This window comes from Tachyglossus aculeatus, chromosome 3 (assembly GCF_015852505.1).
Source record: "Tachyglossus aculeatus isolate mTacAcu1 chromosome 3, mTacAcu1.pri, whole genome shotgun sequence".
NCBI classification, from domain to species: Eukaryota; Metazoa; Chordata; class Mammalia; order Monotremata; family Tachyglossidae; genus Tachyglossus; species Tachyglossus aculeatus.
This window is the reverse complement of record NC_052068.1, coordinates 12,507,713-12,524,347: the sequence shown is the minus strand read 5'-3', so window position 1 is coordinate 12,524,347 and position 16,635 is coordinate 12,507,713. Positions and strand designations below refer to the sequence as shown.

At 42.7% G+C, this 16,635-nt stretch overlaps 1 protein-coding gene across 1 annotated transcript; it reads right to left on the bottom strand.

Moving 5' to 3' along the window:
• Nucleotides 1–11,229: 11,229 nt before the first annotated feature.
• On the bottom strand, nucleotides 11,230–12,162 carry LOC119925226 (olfactory receptor 13A1-like). The gene has a single exon (XM_038743328.1). It carries the CDS (start codon nucleotides 12,160–12,162, stop codon nucleotides 11,230–11,232), a length of 933 nt encoding a protein of 310 aa, XP_038599256.1.
• Nucleotides 12,163–16,635: the final 4,473 nt, after the last annotated feature.

Below are 16,635 nucleotides of genomic sequence, written 5' to 3'. Positions count from 1 at the left end.
AAGGAGTTTGGAAAGGAATGGTAGGAGGGATATGGGACGATAACTAGAAGGTGAGGTGGGGTCAAGAGAGGGTTTTTTTAGGATGGGAGAGACATGGGCATATTTGAAGGCAGAGGGGAAGGAACCAGTGGAGAGTGAGCGGTTGAAGGTGGAAGTTAAGGAGGGGAGAAGGGATGGAGTGAGAGATTTCATGAGATGAGAGGGAATGGGGTCAGAAGCACAGGTGGCCGGAGTAGCACTTGAGAGGAGGGAGGAGAGCTCCTCTGAGGACACTGCTGGGAAGGATGGGAGCGTAGCAGAGAGTGTTGAGAGCCGGGGGGATGGAGAAAGGGGGAAAGAGACTTTGGGGAGGTCGGACCTGATGGATTGAATTTTGTTAATGAAGTAGGAGGCCAGATCGTTGGGGGTGAGGGAAGGAGGAGGGGGAGGAACCGGGTGTCTAAGAAAGGAGTTGAATGTATAGAAGAGCTGGCGGGGGTGATGGGCATGGGTGTCAATGAGGGAGGAGAAATAGTTTTGTCTGGCAGAGGAGAGGGCTGAGTTAAGGCAGGAAAGGATAAACTTCAGATGAACGAGGTGGCATGATGTTTAGACTTTTGCCAGCAGCGTTCGGCAGCTCGAGTATAAGAGCGAAGGAGGCGGACAGTGGCAGTGATCCAGGGCTGTGGGTTAGTGGTATGAGAGCAGCGAAGGGAAAGGAGAGCGAGTGAGTCTAGCTGAGTAGAAAGGGTAGAGTTGAGAGCAGTAATCTGATCATCAAGACTGGGCAGAGAGGAGAGGGAGGTGAGGTGGGGTGTGAGGCGCTCCGAAAGATGGGTGGAGTCCAGAGAGCGGAGATCTCTGTGAGGGAGTAATACGGATTTACAGGGGAAAGGAGTGTGAATGAGGAGGCACGTGAGAAGATTATGATCAAAGAAGGGGATTTCAGAGTTGGTGAGGGTGGACACAGTGCAGCGATAGGAGATGATAAGGTCGAGGGTATGACCAAGTTGATGAGTGGGTGAGGTGGGGTGAAGCAAGAGGTTGGCAGCATCGAGGAGAGATAGAAGGCGGGCGGCAGAGGAGTCATCAGGGATATCCATGTGGATGTTGAAGTCTCTGAGGATCAGAGTGGGCATGGAGAAGGAGAGAAGGATGGTGAGGAAGGGGTCAAAGTCATTAAAGAAGTTGGAGGTGGGGCTGGGAGGGTGGTAGATGACGGCTACAAGCATCTGGAGGGGGTGGTAGAGGCGAATAATGTGGGCTTCAAAGGAAGGGAAGGGGGAAGAGGGATAGTGTGAAAGCGACATTGGGGGGCAAGAAGGAAACCGACACCTCCTCTTTTTCCAGTGAGTCTGGGGGAGTGGGAGAAGAAGAGGCCTCCACTGGAGAGAGCAGCAGAAGAGACCATGTTGTCCGGAGACAGCCATGTTTCAGTTAGGGCGAGGAGGAGTGGAGTGCTGAATGAGAGCTGTGTGACACTGAAACTTTCTCCACAATCATGGCAGGTATAGGGCTTCTCACCTATGTTGAATCTCTTGTGTCAAATAATAATAATAATAATGGTATTTATTAAGAACTTACTATATGCAAAGCACTGTTCTAAGCTCTGGGGAGGTTACAAGGTGATGAGGTTGTCCAACTTGGGGCTCACAGTCTTCATCCACATTTTACAGATGAGGGAAATGAGGCACAGAGAAGTTAAGTGTCTTGCCCAAAGCACACAGCTGACAATTGGTGGAGTGGGATTTGAACCCATAACCTCTGACTCCAAAGCCTGTGCTCTTTCCACTGAGCCACGCTAAAACATTAGCCACACTCTGGGCACTTATTTGGCCTTTTGCCCATGTGAATTCCTTGTTGGATGTGAAGTTTTGAACTCTGGCAGAAGACTTTCCCACAGATATCGCACCTATAAAGCTTGTCTCCTGTGTGGGTTCTGTGGTGCTGAATGAGGTTGAAGCTTTTTCCACACTCACTACAAACATAGGGTCTCTCTCCTGTTTGACGCGCTGGTGTCAAATGAGATTTGTTCTGTAACTGTAGCTTTTCCCACATTCTGCACATTTGTTTGATCTCTCTCCTGTGTGAGTGCTTTGATGGAGGGTAAGCTTAGAATTCTGGCTAAACCCCTTTCCACAGTCTCACAATTATAAGATCTCTCATTCAGGTGGCTCCTCTTGTGGATCGTTAAATTGGCATTTTGAGTGATAGCCTTTCTACCCTCAGCCCAGAGGAAAGGGTTCTTTCCTGTGTGCATTCTCTAATGCTGAAAAAGAGCAGAGCCTGCACTGAAGGGCTTTCCCACACTACTTCCATTCATAATGTCTCTCCTCTGTGGAGATCCCTTCAGGTTCCAGAAGCTGAGCATTCTTCCCATGATCTGCAGGACAGTAGCTTCTCTCTACAATGTGGATTTTCTGATGCTGCATCAGATGGGATTTCACACTGAAGGCTTTCCCACATTTTGAGCATTTATAAAGTCTCTCCCCCGTGTGAGTTCTCAGACAGATATTTAATACTGAACTCTGGCTAAAGCACCTCCCACACTCAGTACATTGGTAGGGCTTAATTCCCATGTGGGCTTTCTGCTATCTAATCAAATTAGAGTTGTTGACAAAACCCTGGTTCATTTAGCACATCTGCAGGGTTTCTCTCCAGTGTTCAGGCCCTGATGTACAATGAGCTCGGAGCTCTGACTACCACATTTTCCACATTCAGTGCATTTAATAATTAAAATAATAATAATAATGGTATTTGTTAAGTGCTTACTATGTGCCAAGCACTGTTCTAAGTGCTGGTGTAGACACAAGGTAATCATGTTGTCCCAAGTGGGGCTCACATACTTAATCCCAATTTTACAGATGAGGGAGCTGAGGCACAGAGAAGTGAGGTAACTTGCCCAAAGTCACACAGCTGATACGTGGTGGGCTGGGATTAGATCCCATGACCTCTGACTCCCAAGCCTGGGCTCTTTCCACTAAGCCTCACTTCTTCTGCTTCTCTCATATCTGTGTGGATCATGTTGTGTTCCATTAGATGTGAGTTTTGCCTGAAACTTTTCCCACATTCTTGGCATCGAAAGGGTGGATTGCCGATGTGGGCTAGCTGGTGGATGAGGCAATTGAGTTTCTGGAATCCATCCATATGGGAAAATAACTACCTCTGAGACTTCCTTGGAGCAACATTTTGATTCCCCTAGGATCTGCCTTGATTCTTCCAAACTTGTCCTTCCCTAGGGGTCTGGAAGTTATACCTTGGCAGGTAATTATGATACTTCACTTCTCTGACAGCTTCCTGTGGAATACCAATTTCTTCACTAAAATTCATAATCCCTGTACATGGAAAAAGAGGAGAGTCAAGGCCTTAGTCACATTCTGTTCTCTAGAAAAGAACATTTTCTAAAAACGTTTCTATAAGTGTGTTTGTGTGTATATGTTCACACATACATTTTTTTTCATTTAGAAGCTGCATTTAAAATGCCATGGAAATAAGGCATTGCAGACGGAGGGCCTAATAAACTCCCAGTAGATCTTGCTATCAGTAAGTGATAGAAAGGAGGGACTAACGAAAAAGTATGCCCTGGTGAAAAGAGTCTGAAGGTCCAGCACTAAAAACGGTGCTTGGCACATAGTAAGTGCTTAACAAATAGCAACATTATTATTATTATTATTATTATTATCCATTTCTTGTGCTTGTGCTGCCAACGGCCTGCTGGGTGACCCTGAGCCAGTCATAGAAACTCCCTGGCCCTCAGTTTCCTCAACTGTGGAATGAGATTGAGAAATCAGTTCTGCCTACCTCTTACATTGTGGACCTGTGTGGAGCAGGGACCCTGTCTAATCCTATTGTTTTATACCTAGCCTAGTGCTTAGCACAGTGCTTGACACATCATAACCATTTCAGCGTAGCTGTAGGGAAGCAGAGAAGCCTAGTGGATAGAGTAAGGTCCTGGGAGTCAGAAGGTCATGGGTTCTAATCCTGACTCCATCACATGTCTGCTGTGTGACCTTGGGTAAGTCATTTCAATCCTCTAGGCCTCTGTAATCTCATTCGTAAAATGGGGATTAAGAATGTGAGCCCTCTGTGGGACAGGGACTATGTCCAACTGGATCACCTTGTCTCCACCCCAATGCTTAGCACATAGTAAGCTCATAATAAGTACCATAATTCCCTCTAGACTGTAAGCCCATTCTGGACAGGGATTGTCTCTCTTCATTGCTGTATTGTATTTTCCAAGCACCAGTACAGTGCTCTGCACACAGTACGCACTCAATAAATGTGATTGAATGAATGAATGAATACTATCAATAATAATGATGGCAAGCTATTCAATTGTTTTTTTCCTCCCAACCCTGTTGTACTGTACTCTACCAAGGGGTTAGTATAGTGCCAACTTTATCACTTCACCTCAATCTCATCTATCTCGATGCCGACCTTCTCGCCCATGTCCTGCCTCTGTCCCGGAATTCCCTTTCTCTTCAAACCGACAGACAACTACTCTCCCCTCCTTCAAAGCCTTAGGGAAGGCACATCTCCTCCAAGAGGCCTTCCCTGACTAAGCCCTCATCTCCCTTTCTCCCACTCCCTTCTGTATCATCCTTTATTGATCTATTCCCCCATTTATATCAATGTCTATCTATAGAATGTCTATCTCCTCCTCTATACTGTAAGTTCATTGTAGGCAGGGAATCTCTCCATTATATTGTTGAACTGTACTCTCCAAAGCATTTATACAGTGTTCTGCATACAGTAGGTGCTCAGTAAATACGATTGATTAATTGATTGATTGTTCTGCACATAATAGGTGCTCAAGCAGCCTGGCTTAATGGAAAATAATCAATCAATCAATCAATTGTATTTATTGAGCACTTACTGTGTGCAGAGCACTGTACTAAGCGCTTGGGAAGTACAAGTTGACAACATATAGATATGGTCCCTACCCAACAGTGGGCTCACATTGTAGAAGAAGAGCATGGGCTTTGGAGTCAGAAGACGTGGGTTCTAATCCCAGCTCTGACACTCGTCTGATGTGTGACCATGGGCAGGTCACTTAACTTCTCTGTGCCTCAGTTACCTCATCTGTAAAATGGGGATTAAAGGTGTGTGCCCCATGTGAGATAACCACATTATCCTGTATCTACCCCAGTGCTTAGAACAGTGCTTGACACATAGGAAGCACTTAACAAATACCGTTATTATTATTATTATTAAATACCACTGATGATACCCCCTAGCTTCTTATTCCAAATATTCCATTCTTAGGGCTCCTATAATTCACTTGGGGCAGTGTCGACAATTTGTAAGCCACCTACCCATCTTAGAAACTCACATTTGAGAAGACCATGAGGACTGAGACAGTTCCTCCAAAGTCTCATTTATACTGCTGCAATTTTATAATAGGAAAGGAAAGAAAAACTTATAGGAGATTTCACAACTTCTTCCTTCCAAAAAGAATTTCTAAATCCACTCAAGACCAATGAATCCATAAGTCAGGCAATCAGTCCATCAGTAGCATTTATTTAGCATATGTGTGTACTAATAATAATAATAACGGTATTTGTTAAGCACTTATTAGGTGTCAAACACTGTTCTAAGTGCTGGGGGAGCTACAAGGCTATCAGGTTGTCCCAGGTGGGGCTCACAGTCTTAATCCCCATTTTACAGATGAGGTAACTGAGGCAGAGTGAAGTTAAGTAACTTGCCCAAAGTCCCACAGCTGACAAGCCATGTCAGCAGAGCCAGGATCAGAAACCATGACCTCTGACTCCCAAGTCCATGCTCTGTCCACTAAACCCTGCTTCTCTCAGGGCCTTGAAGAAGGGGAGAGTGATGGTCTGTCGGGTATGAAGGAGAAGGGAGTACCAGCCCAAAGGTGGGGGGCCATATGTGACCAATGTAATGTAAAGATGATAGACAATGAATAAAGGATTCTAGAGCTGCAACGTGCCTCTGGGAGACTTTCCCCAGCCTACTGCCTCTACTGAGCATCTAAATAATGAAAGCAGCATAGCCTAATGGAAAGAGTCTGGGCTTCGGATTCAGAGGCCCTGTGTTCTAATCCTTATTCCACCACTTGTCTGCTGCCTGATCTTGAGGAAGTAACTCAACTTCTCTGGGCCTCAATTTCCTCTTCTGAAAAATGGCAATTAAATCCTCCTCCCTTCTACTTAGACTGCTGGCCCAGTACAGTGTTCTGCGCACAGTAAGCTTCCATCTTCCATCTTCAACTGCTCACTCTCCACTGGTTCCTTCCCCTCTGCCTTCAAACATGTCCACGTCTCTCCCACCCTAAAAAAACCATCTCTTGACCCCACCTCCCCTTCTAGTTATCTCCCTCTCTCTCCTGCTCTCTCTCCATTCCCTTCAGGCTCGTGTCTCCTCCTGCCCTCAGGACATCTCCATCTGAATGTCTGCCCACCATGTAAAACTCAATATGTCCAAGACTGAACTCCTTATCTTCCCTCTCATACCCTGCCCTCTCCCTGACTTTCACATCACTGTAGATGGCACTACCATCCTTCCCGTCTCACAATATATTTTGTTAATGATGTGCATTAAGCTTTAATTCTATTTCTTCTGATGATTTGAAACCTGTCCACATATTTTGTTTTGTTGTCTGTCTCCCCTTCTAGACTGTGAGCCCATTGTTGGGTAGGGACCGTCTCTATATATTGCCAACTTGTACTTCCCAAACACTTAGTACAGTGCTCAGCACACAGTAAGTGCTCAATAAATATGATTGAATGAATGAATAAGAAACACCATTATTATCATTATTATTTTTTATTGATTATATTGCTCAGGAGGCAGGAGGTGGTATAAGGAGCAGAACTGTTGCATGCAGAACAGTGGTGAGTCATTCTACTTTTCAACTCAATCAATTCATCAATCAGTGGAATTTATTGAGCACTCACTGTGTGCTGAACGCCGAACTAAGCGCTTGGGAGAGCGCAGTGTGACAGAGTCGGTAATCATGTTCTCTTCCCACAACAAGCTTACAGTTTCACTCCTCTTACCCTGCCAGCTTGCCAAATTCCCAGTGCTGGTCCTGCTAAATTCTGAAAATCTATGGTTATTTCCCCAAGGTTTGGCATCTACATTTCTGAAGCTTTCCTTTTCCAATTAGAGGAAAATGAGTGGCCTTCTAGGAGCCAGTGAAAGTTCCTAATAGCATGCCTGAATTCTAGCCTTTCAGTATTTGCATTTAATCATCATCAGCAGCGGCAACATTTATTGATCACCTCCTGCGTTCAAGGCACTGACCTGGATGCTTGGGAGAATACGGCAAAATGAGAATGCTGCAGATTATACCCCACACTGACAAAACACTTCTAGCCAATGAATTTGAATATTTTCACAAATTATTCTTGATTTGTCTGACATTAATAAGCAGGTGATTGTGATCTAGCAATCAATGATATTTATTTAGCTCTTATTGAATGCAGAGCACTGTACTAAAGGGGTTGGGAAAGTACAATGTAATATACAAGATAATAGAGTTCAGGCCCGGGAGTCAGAAGGTCATGAGTTCTAATCCCGGCTCTGCCACTTGTCCCCTGTGTGACCTTTGGTAAATCACTTCACTTCTCCATGCCTCAGTTACCTCATCTGTAAAATGGAGATGGAGACTGTGAGCCCCATGTGGGATAAGGAACTGTGTCCAGCCTGATTTGAGAAGCAGCATGACTTACTGGAAAGAGCCCAGGCTTTGGGAGTCAGTGGTCATGGGTCCTAATCCCGTCTCTGTAATTTGTCTGCTGAGTGACCTTGAGCAAGTCACTTAACTTCTCTGTGCCTCAGTCACCTCATCTTTAAAATGGGGATTGAGATTATGAGCTCCAGGTGGAACAACCTGATCAGTTTGTATCTACCCCAGCGCTTAGAACAGTGCTTGTTCCACAGTAAGTGCTTAACAACTACCATAATAATAATAATTACTATTCTAAAAGGCAGTTGAAAGGTGGACTGATAGATGGATAACCTAATACCATTTCACAGGCTTTGGCAAAAAACTAAATGAATCCACAGACTTGTGTTGCTGGTAAAAGTTCAATCATAATTTTGAACAGGGATTAGTGTTATGGCATAACCCGACTAAACAGAATTGCACTACTGTCAAGGCAGCCTATTCACAGCTAGTGTGTTGTGAATTTTGGCAGGATGACGTGAAGCCTTGCGGATGGATGGTCTGGACAGTGGAGTATGAACAGAAGTGGGAAAATTAGGAGGGAGATATGAGAGACTGGAGAGTTTTGAAGTTCACATTCAAGGTTTTTAATTTGATTCATGTGGAGACTCAGGATCTTTATTCATTTTTGAGGAGCGATGTGCCACGATCAGATTGACACTAGAAAAAAATGCTAGTTACTCTTGGGTGAGGGGTGGGAGATGGGATCGGTGGAAGATAGCAACACCAGGAAGGAGACTAACAAAACCCTTTACTAAGGTGGGAAGAATCAGCAGGACTTGACAAATGCCATATGCCAGAGAAAAATCAATCGATAGGATTTATTGAGCACTCACTGTGTGCAGAGCACTGTACTAAGCTCTTGGGATAGAACAATATAGCAGAGTTGGTAGACATGCTCCCTGCCCACAATGAGCTTACAGTCTAGGGAAATCTGACTCTTTATTGACAATGCAGAGAACAGGGAAGGAGAGTGGTACTGTGGAAACGTGATGGGAAAGAGAAGGAAAACTTTTGGGAAGGAAGATGAGGGGTTAGTGGTTCATCCAGGATAAGGCATCCTGGAGGCAGGAAGAAATGAGAAACTCAAGGATGAGGAGAATTTTGGATTAGAGAGTCACATTAGGTCTCCACATAAAAGGGTTCATTGAAAATAAAATCTGACAGTTTACCCAGTGGCTGGCACTAGTAGCCTGAATGGCAAATTGAACTGTAAAAATAAAAGTAATCATGCATTTAAAATGAATATTAGGAGTAAAAGATAGCTACTCCCATTATCTCCAATAATTGGTAAAGCTTTGCTTTAGATTCATTCATTCATTCAATCGTATTTATTGAGCGCTTACTGTGTGCAGAGCACTATACTAAGCACTTGGGAAGTGCAGGTCAGCAACATATAGAGACGGTCCCTACCCAACAACAGGCTCACAGTCTAGAAGGGAGAGACAGACAACAAAACAAAACAAAACAACAAAACATGGATGCATTTTAATCAATGGTTTTTATTGAGCTCTCACTGTGAGCAGAGCACTGTATTAAGTGCTTGGAAGAGTACAGTACAACAGAGCTGGTAGATACATTCCCTGCTTATAGTGCGCTCACAGTCTAGAACGTGCAAATCTGGGTCATATTAAATTTTTCAATGAGGTAAAAATAATTTCCAAAAATACACCATCACTTACATTTTCAGCCAGAAATGTCTCCAGAAGAGACACTCAAGGAGAACCAAGTGAGAACTGTGCTCTTGCAGGTAGTATGGAGGGGTGGCAAGGGGAGGGGTTGCCTAACCTAGATTGGTGAGAAAATGGACCAATCAATTAATCAATTAATCCATGATATTTACTGAGCCCTTCCTTTGTGCAGAGCACTGTACTAAGCACTCAAGAGAGTACAATACAAGAGTTATCAGGCACGTTCTCTGCCCATAATGAGCTTACAGGATGGAGTGGGAGACAGACATTAATATCAATAAACAAGTAAATCAAACCATATAATTTAAAGATAAGTACATAGGGATCATATGTACATATGGATCACAGCAGGAGGAAAGGCAAAGAAGGTCTAGAGGAGAAAAGAAATGACTGCAATATTCCCAAAGGTCACCACCTTTTGGACCTTAGTGAGATCTGTTAAGGTGTACGGGGCTAAATTTTGATTAAGGTGAGTCACCTGAATAGATTGTTGGGCGGTAATAGTCAATCATTTGTATTTATTAAGCACTTACTGTGCGCAGAGCAATGTTCTAAGTGCTTAGCAGAGCACAATACAACAATATGATGGACACATCTCCTGTCCACAACGAGCTTACAGTCTAGAGGAGGAGAAAGACAGTTAACTGAATTACAGATATGGACATATGTGCTGTGGGGCTGAGAGAGGGGGTGAATAAAGGGTACAAATCCAAGTGCAAGGGTGACTCAGAAGGAAGAGAGAGTAGGAGAAATGAGTCCTAAATTGGGGAAGGCTTCTTGGAGGAGATGGGATTTTGCTAAGACTTTGAAGGTGGAGGGAATGTTGGACCTAGTAATGTACTAGAGCTGTAGCCAACAAGGTTAACTCGAGTATTAGACATCTGATATTACCCTCACCCCCTACACCACAGCGCTTATGTACATAATTTTAAATCATATATTATAAAGTTATTTATTCATATGAATATCTGCCTCCCCCTCCCAACTGTGAGCTCATTACGGGCAGGGAACATGTCTGCTAATTCCTTTGCAGTGTATTCTCCCAACCACTTAGTAGATTGCTCTGTACAGAGTAAGCGATCAATAAATGCCATTGATTGATTATTAATCTGTTGTCTATTTTCAGTGATACAAAGCTATGAGGGTGAAACATACCCCGACTTCCCATGCATTCAAATATTTCCAATTTAGTTTTTCCCGTTTCCCTCGACTGAACTTCCTCTCTTCAGCCTACCACCTAGCTAAATTCATTCCTTCAACCGTATTTATTGAGCTGTGTTCAGAGCACTGTACTAAGCGCTTCCTCAAATTAATATCCACTTAGAGCAAAGTCAGTACTCCATATTGTCTCATTCAGAAACATCATCTCATTTCCTTGGTTCAAAGAGAAATTCACTAGTCCTAAGATAACACAAAGTGACCAGAAGCAAGAGAAATGAGCCCTTTCAAAATCCTAAACATGATTATCATAATTGTGGTGGTAGTACCGTTAATGAGAACTCAGTGAACACAGGCCCCATAGTAAGAGTTATGGGGAACTACAATAAATTAAAAAGGAATATTCTCTTTCGATCAGAAGACTTTGATGCTTTCCTTTATAACATTCATAACAATAATAATAATAGTATTTGTTAAACCTTTACTATGTGCCAAGCACTTTGCTAAGGGCTAGGGTAGATACAATATTAGCAGATCAGACACACTTCCTGCCCCATTTGGGGCTCAGAGTCTAAGTAAGCAAGAAAGCAAGTATTTAATCCCTATGCTTACAGACGAGGAGACTGAGTCACAGAGAAGTTAAATGAATTGCCCAAGGTCAGAAGATAGGCAAGTGACAGAGCCAGTTTGTCGCACAGTCCGTTGCACCAGCTACGGCAGTGGAAATGGGAAGAGTTTCTTTAGTGCCACTTTGACATCTTTATTTCTCAGTGTGTAAATGAGGGGGTTCAGAGTCGGAGTCAAAACAGTGTACAGTACAGACACCAATTTGTCCATAGATCCCAAGGTCCCCAGAACTGGAAGGATATAAGTATAAAGCACGGTGGAGTAATACAGGGTCACCACGGTGAGATGGGAGGAGCAGGTGGAGAAAGCTCTCTTCTTTCCCTCCCTGGTGCGGATCTTCATGATGCTGGCTATGATGAAGCTGTAGGACACTATGGTGAGGAAGAAATTCAGGCCGGCCAGGAACATATCTGCCGTGATGGACAGGATGTTGATCCAGTAGGTTGGGGTACAAGAAAGCAGCAGTACGGGGGGGATTTCGCAAAAGAAGTGAGGGATGAAATTGGGTCCACAGAAGGATAGTGTGAGGACCAGACTCGTGAGGGTTAAAGAGTTCAGCCCGCCACTACTCCACACGAAGGCAGCCAACCCAACACACACTGTCTTGCTCATCATCTTGCTGTAGTGCAAAGGCTGGCAAATAGCCATATAGCGGTCGTAGGCCATCGCCGTGAAGAGTACCAGCTCCGAACTCAGGGACCAAGTAAAGAAGAACATCTGATTCATGCAGCCACCATAGGAGATGGTTTTCTTCACCGAGATCAGGTTCTCCAGAACTTTGGGCAGAATTGATGAAGTGCAGATGATATCAAGAATGGCCAGGTTGGCCAGGAAGAAATACATGGGCAGGTGGAGTCCGTTGCTCACGTGGATGGCAGCGATGATAAGGGCATTTCCCGCAAGAGCCATTATGAAGAGAAGCAGGAGGAGGCTAAAGAAGAGAGCCTGAAGCCGAGGGTTTTCGGTGAAACCCTGTAAGATGAACTCTGTCACCATCGTCTGGTTCGGGGCTACCATTTTGTTTGGAGGTTTCTAGGAAGCAGAAGAAAGGTGTCCACAAAGAACAGCTTGTCTTGTGCTATAGGTAGATAATCTGTGTTTCACAAGTGAAACAAAAACAATGGCTGTGATTCAAGGTGACCTTTTTTTCCATTTTAAAATGTTATACCCCTAATTCAAAATTCATATGCAGTTCAAGTGAAAAAGCCTAAGGTTCAGCCATACTTATAGAATGATTGTATGAGAATGCACCCCTTTTTTGAGCACTTTGTGAATACAAATTCAGTTATCATTATTATTATTAGTTTGTTGTTATGATTAATTCACCACGTTTTTTTATGAAGAATACATTTTTGTAATTCAATTTATTACCATTGGTTTCCCCCTTCTAGACTGTGAGCCCATTGTTGGGTAGGCACTGTCTCTATATATTGCTGATTTGTACTTCCCAAGTGATTGTACAGTGCTCTGCACACAGTGAGCACTCAATAAATATGACTGAGTGTATGAATGAATGAAGTACATGGGCATTGTGACATACTCATCAAGTCGAAGGCACACAAAATTCAAGTATGTAAAATCTATTAAAATTTAAGATCATTTATAATGAATCAACCTCAGCGAGTACTCTTCTTACTCACTGACTTGGATGATGATTGTACTTCCCAAGTGATTAGTACAGTGCTCTGCACAGAGTAAGTGCTCAAAAAATATGATTGATTGAATGAATGAATGAATGAACGATGATGGTATTTGTTAAACCCTCAGTAAGTGCCAAACACTGTTCTGAGCACTGTAGAGGATGCAAGGTAATCAGCTTGTCCCAGGTGGGGCTCACCGTCTTCATCCCCATTTTACATATAAGGTAACTGAGGCACAGACAAGTAAAGTGACTGGCCCAAAGTCACACAACTGAAAAGTGACGGGTGAGCCCACTGTTGGGTAGGGACTGTCTCTATATGTTGCCAACTTGTACTTCCCAAGTGCTTAGTACAGTGCTCTGCACACAGTAAGCACTCAATAAATATGATTGATTGATTGATTGATTGATTGACCCATGATCTCTGATTCCCAAGCGGGGCTCTTTCCACTGAACCACGCTGCTTCTTAAGACTTGGACAGACTAGATCCCCAGGGAAGGTCTTGCTTTGTGTTCTAAAAAGTCAGATATAAGCCTGCTGTGGTCAGGGCACATGCCTACCAACTCTGCTATACTGTACTCTCCCAAGCACTTAGTATAGTGCTCAGCACACAGTAATTGTTCAATATATACCATTGATTGATTTGACTTCTGTCAAACAAACAAGAAATTCCAGGGACATGGGTCATCCATAATAAATTCCCTGCACTATTTTATTTCAAATTCCCCGGCAAAATATTGTATTTTTTCAAGAAGAGTCCACCTTGTTTTTAAATGTATCAGGAATAAGCATTACTAATGGTTGAAAATCCACAAAAATCAAATAATAGCAAGAGTGTCACTTTCTATTACACAGGATGGTATTCTCTTGTCCATCATAAGCATAGTTCTTGAGTTTATAAACACATTTTTTTTAGATAATTGTACTTAAAATTTTTTTGGTTCAAAATGGAATGTTTTAGGCTCACAAATCTATCTGGATTATTTTCAATTATAGACTTGGAAATACTACATTCACATTCTAAAAAAACCTTCTGAATTAAGGGATTAAAACTGTGAGCCCCATGTGGGATGGGAACTGTGTCCAACCTGATTAGCTTTTATTGATCCCAGTGCTTAGAACAGGGTTTGGCTCATATTAAGCGCTTAAGAAATTTCATTTAAAAAAAAATGAGCTGCCAGGTAAAAGGAGATTCAGGCAGGTAGCCAGGTTTTCGTCTTCCAATTTCACATTACGGATATTACAGACTCTTTGAAAGCTACTGCCTTTTCTCATCACAGGGAACTGCACAGTTTATAACGACCCCAGTGACTAACCCATAACAAGTGCTTAATTAGTGCATTAATTAATTATAAAAACTGCCTATTCAGGATTTGCTGTTAATCAGAATGATAGAAACTTCCTCAGAATAAGGACAGACTGTTGGTGGGATCAAGTTCATTGTAACAACAATAATAATAATAATGATATTATTATAGTAATTGTTAAGCACTCACTATGTGCCAGGCACTGTACTCGGCACTGGGGTTGATACAAGCAAACCAAGTTGGACACAGTCCCTGTCCCATGTGGAGTTCCCAGTTTCGATCCCCATTTGACAGATGAAGTAACTGAGGCACAGAGAAGTGAAGTGATTTGCCCAAGGTCGCACAGCAGACAAGTGGAGGAGGCAAGACTAGAACCCAGGACCTTTCTATTCCCAAGCCCGGTCTCTATCAAATAGCCCAGATTCAGCAAAGTAGTTCTGGGAAATAGCACTGATAATAACTGTGGCAATTGTTAAATGCTGACTATTGGCCAAGGAACTCAACCAACTCACCCGTGCAGGGCAGCAGCAGCATGGGAGAGATGTGAAGGTGGCAATTTGAGTTTACTGCGTGGAAGGAGGCAATGGTGAATCACTCCCGTATTTTTCCCAAGAAAACTCTGTGGAAACACTGCCAGGACGATTGCAGATGGAGGTGGGGCGTTCTGAAAGAGATGTGTCCTTGACGACCCAATGGGTTGGAGGTGACTTGACCGCATAAGAAAACACAACATAAAAGTTAATCAGGTCCCACATGGGGCTCAGAGTCTAATAATAATAATAATAATGGCATTTATTAAGTGTTTACTATGTTCCAAGCAGTGTTCTAAGGGCAGGGTAGGTTACCAGGTGATCCAGTTGTCCCATGGGGGGCTCACAATCTTAATCCCCATTTTACAGATGAGGGAACTGAGGCCCAGAGATGTAAAGTGACTTGCCCAAAGTCACACAGCTGACAAGCAGTGGAGCTGGGATTAGAACCCATGACCTCTGACTCCAAAGCCCAAGCTCTTCCCACTCAGCCATGCTGCTTCTCTGACGAACATCGGTATCAAATCCCTATTTTTCACAGGAGGAAACTGAGGCATGGAAAAATAAAGTCACTAGCTTAACATCACACAGCAGATATGTGGTGGAGCTGGGATTAGAACCCAGGTCTGCCGACAAGCAGGCCTGTGCTCTTTCCACTACACCACACTGCTTCTCTACTGTGAAATCAACAAGAGCAGAATTTTACCGTTCCCTGGGATAATGACTTATTACTGGACATGGATGAAATAGGAAAATACAAATAGCATCTCATAGGAAAAGTACACACTGTCACATTTAGTAGCAGCTCATTCCTATGTTTACTAAAACGGATTGTCCTAGAAAAATTATATTATTATCATTTTCTTATTTTTAAGCAAAATGTTTGTTAGGACACTTAATAGTGTTTCGAAGGGCCCTGCCTTTAAGAGTCGCTTTACCAACCTTCTTCTTGACAAGGTGATATATTCCTGACTGGACAATATTCAGAAATCCTTCCGGGAAAAGTGTAAGAGAAAATCAGTGTGAAAGTTAAAATGCCCCAAACCCACGAAGCCCCCATGGGCTAATACTCATGAAGTCACAAATACCTGCAGTAGATAAAAGAGAGCATGCAGGCAATTCATATAAAGCAGTAGCAAACATTCTTTGCTCATCCACTTTCATTCTTAGCCTCACCTCACCTGAAAAGGCACTGGAAATAAATTTAATCTCTTCCTCCCCAAATTCAAATTCTCAAGATGTGTGAAGGGAACCAGCACCCTTAAACAACAATTGGATTAATTCTTATTTGAAGGCTTTTCACTGCTTTTAAGCAAGGTTTGGAAGGTTTAAGTTTACCCTCGTTTTCTTTAGGGGCAGGTCTATGTTAATTGCTTTGGCCTTTAAATCAAAAATTTCATAAATAAAAGTAGCAGAAACAAATGACAGGAGAATAAAATAATTTTTCTCATTAGTAATGCTAAGCTTAATAATAGTTGTGTTACAGATTACAATCAAGCTTGACAGATTTCTTTCTCAATATAATAATATCATAATCCAAAAAACAGTTTACATTCATTCAAATGGAAACTAGATCTTTCACTTAGGTCTCTAAAATACATTTTAATGTCTGTCATTTTCAGATGCTGAATGGTGATAATATATGTTAAAGGATTTTACAAGACATCAGTTAAAACACTCTTCCCAAAAGAAATGAACAAATCCTTTTGTTTATTCACTACATTAAATGGACTTCTCTGCGATCATAGACGTGTTGGAGGTCATTTTAAGCTAACAAATAAAAAGGAATGTATCCTCACCTATGCTTTTTGTTTTCCACTCTTCGACTGTGTCGATTTAGAAATTCTCCATTTATGAGGTGGAATCAGACATTTGTTCCCATCTATTCCCAAGGATAGTTAAAGGTTCAGCAGTGGGAATATTGCCACTCCTGTGACTAATGGTGGTGGTGCAAACTGGCCTTTTAATCAGAGATGATCTTAAGGGTGTGATGCAATTAATGCAGGCATCATT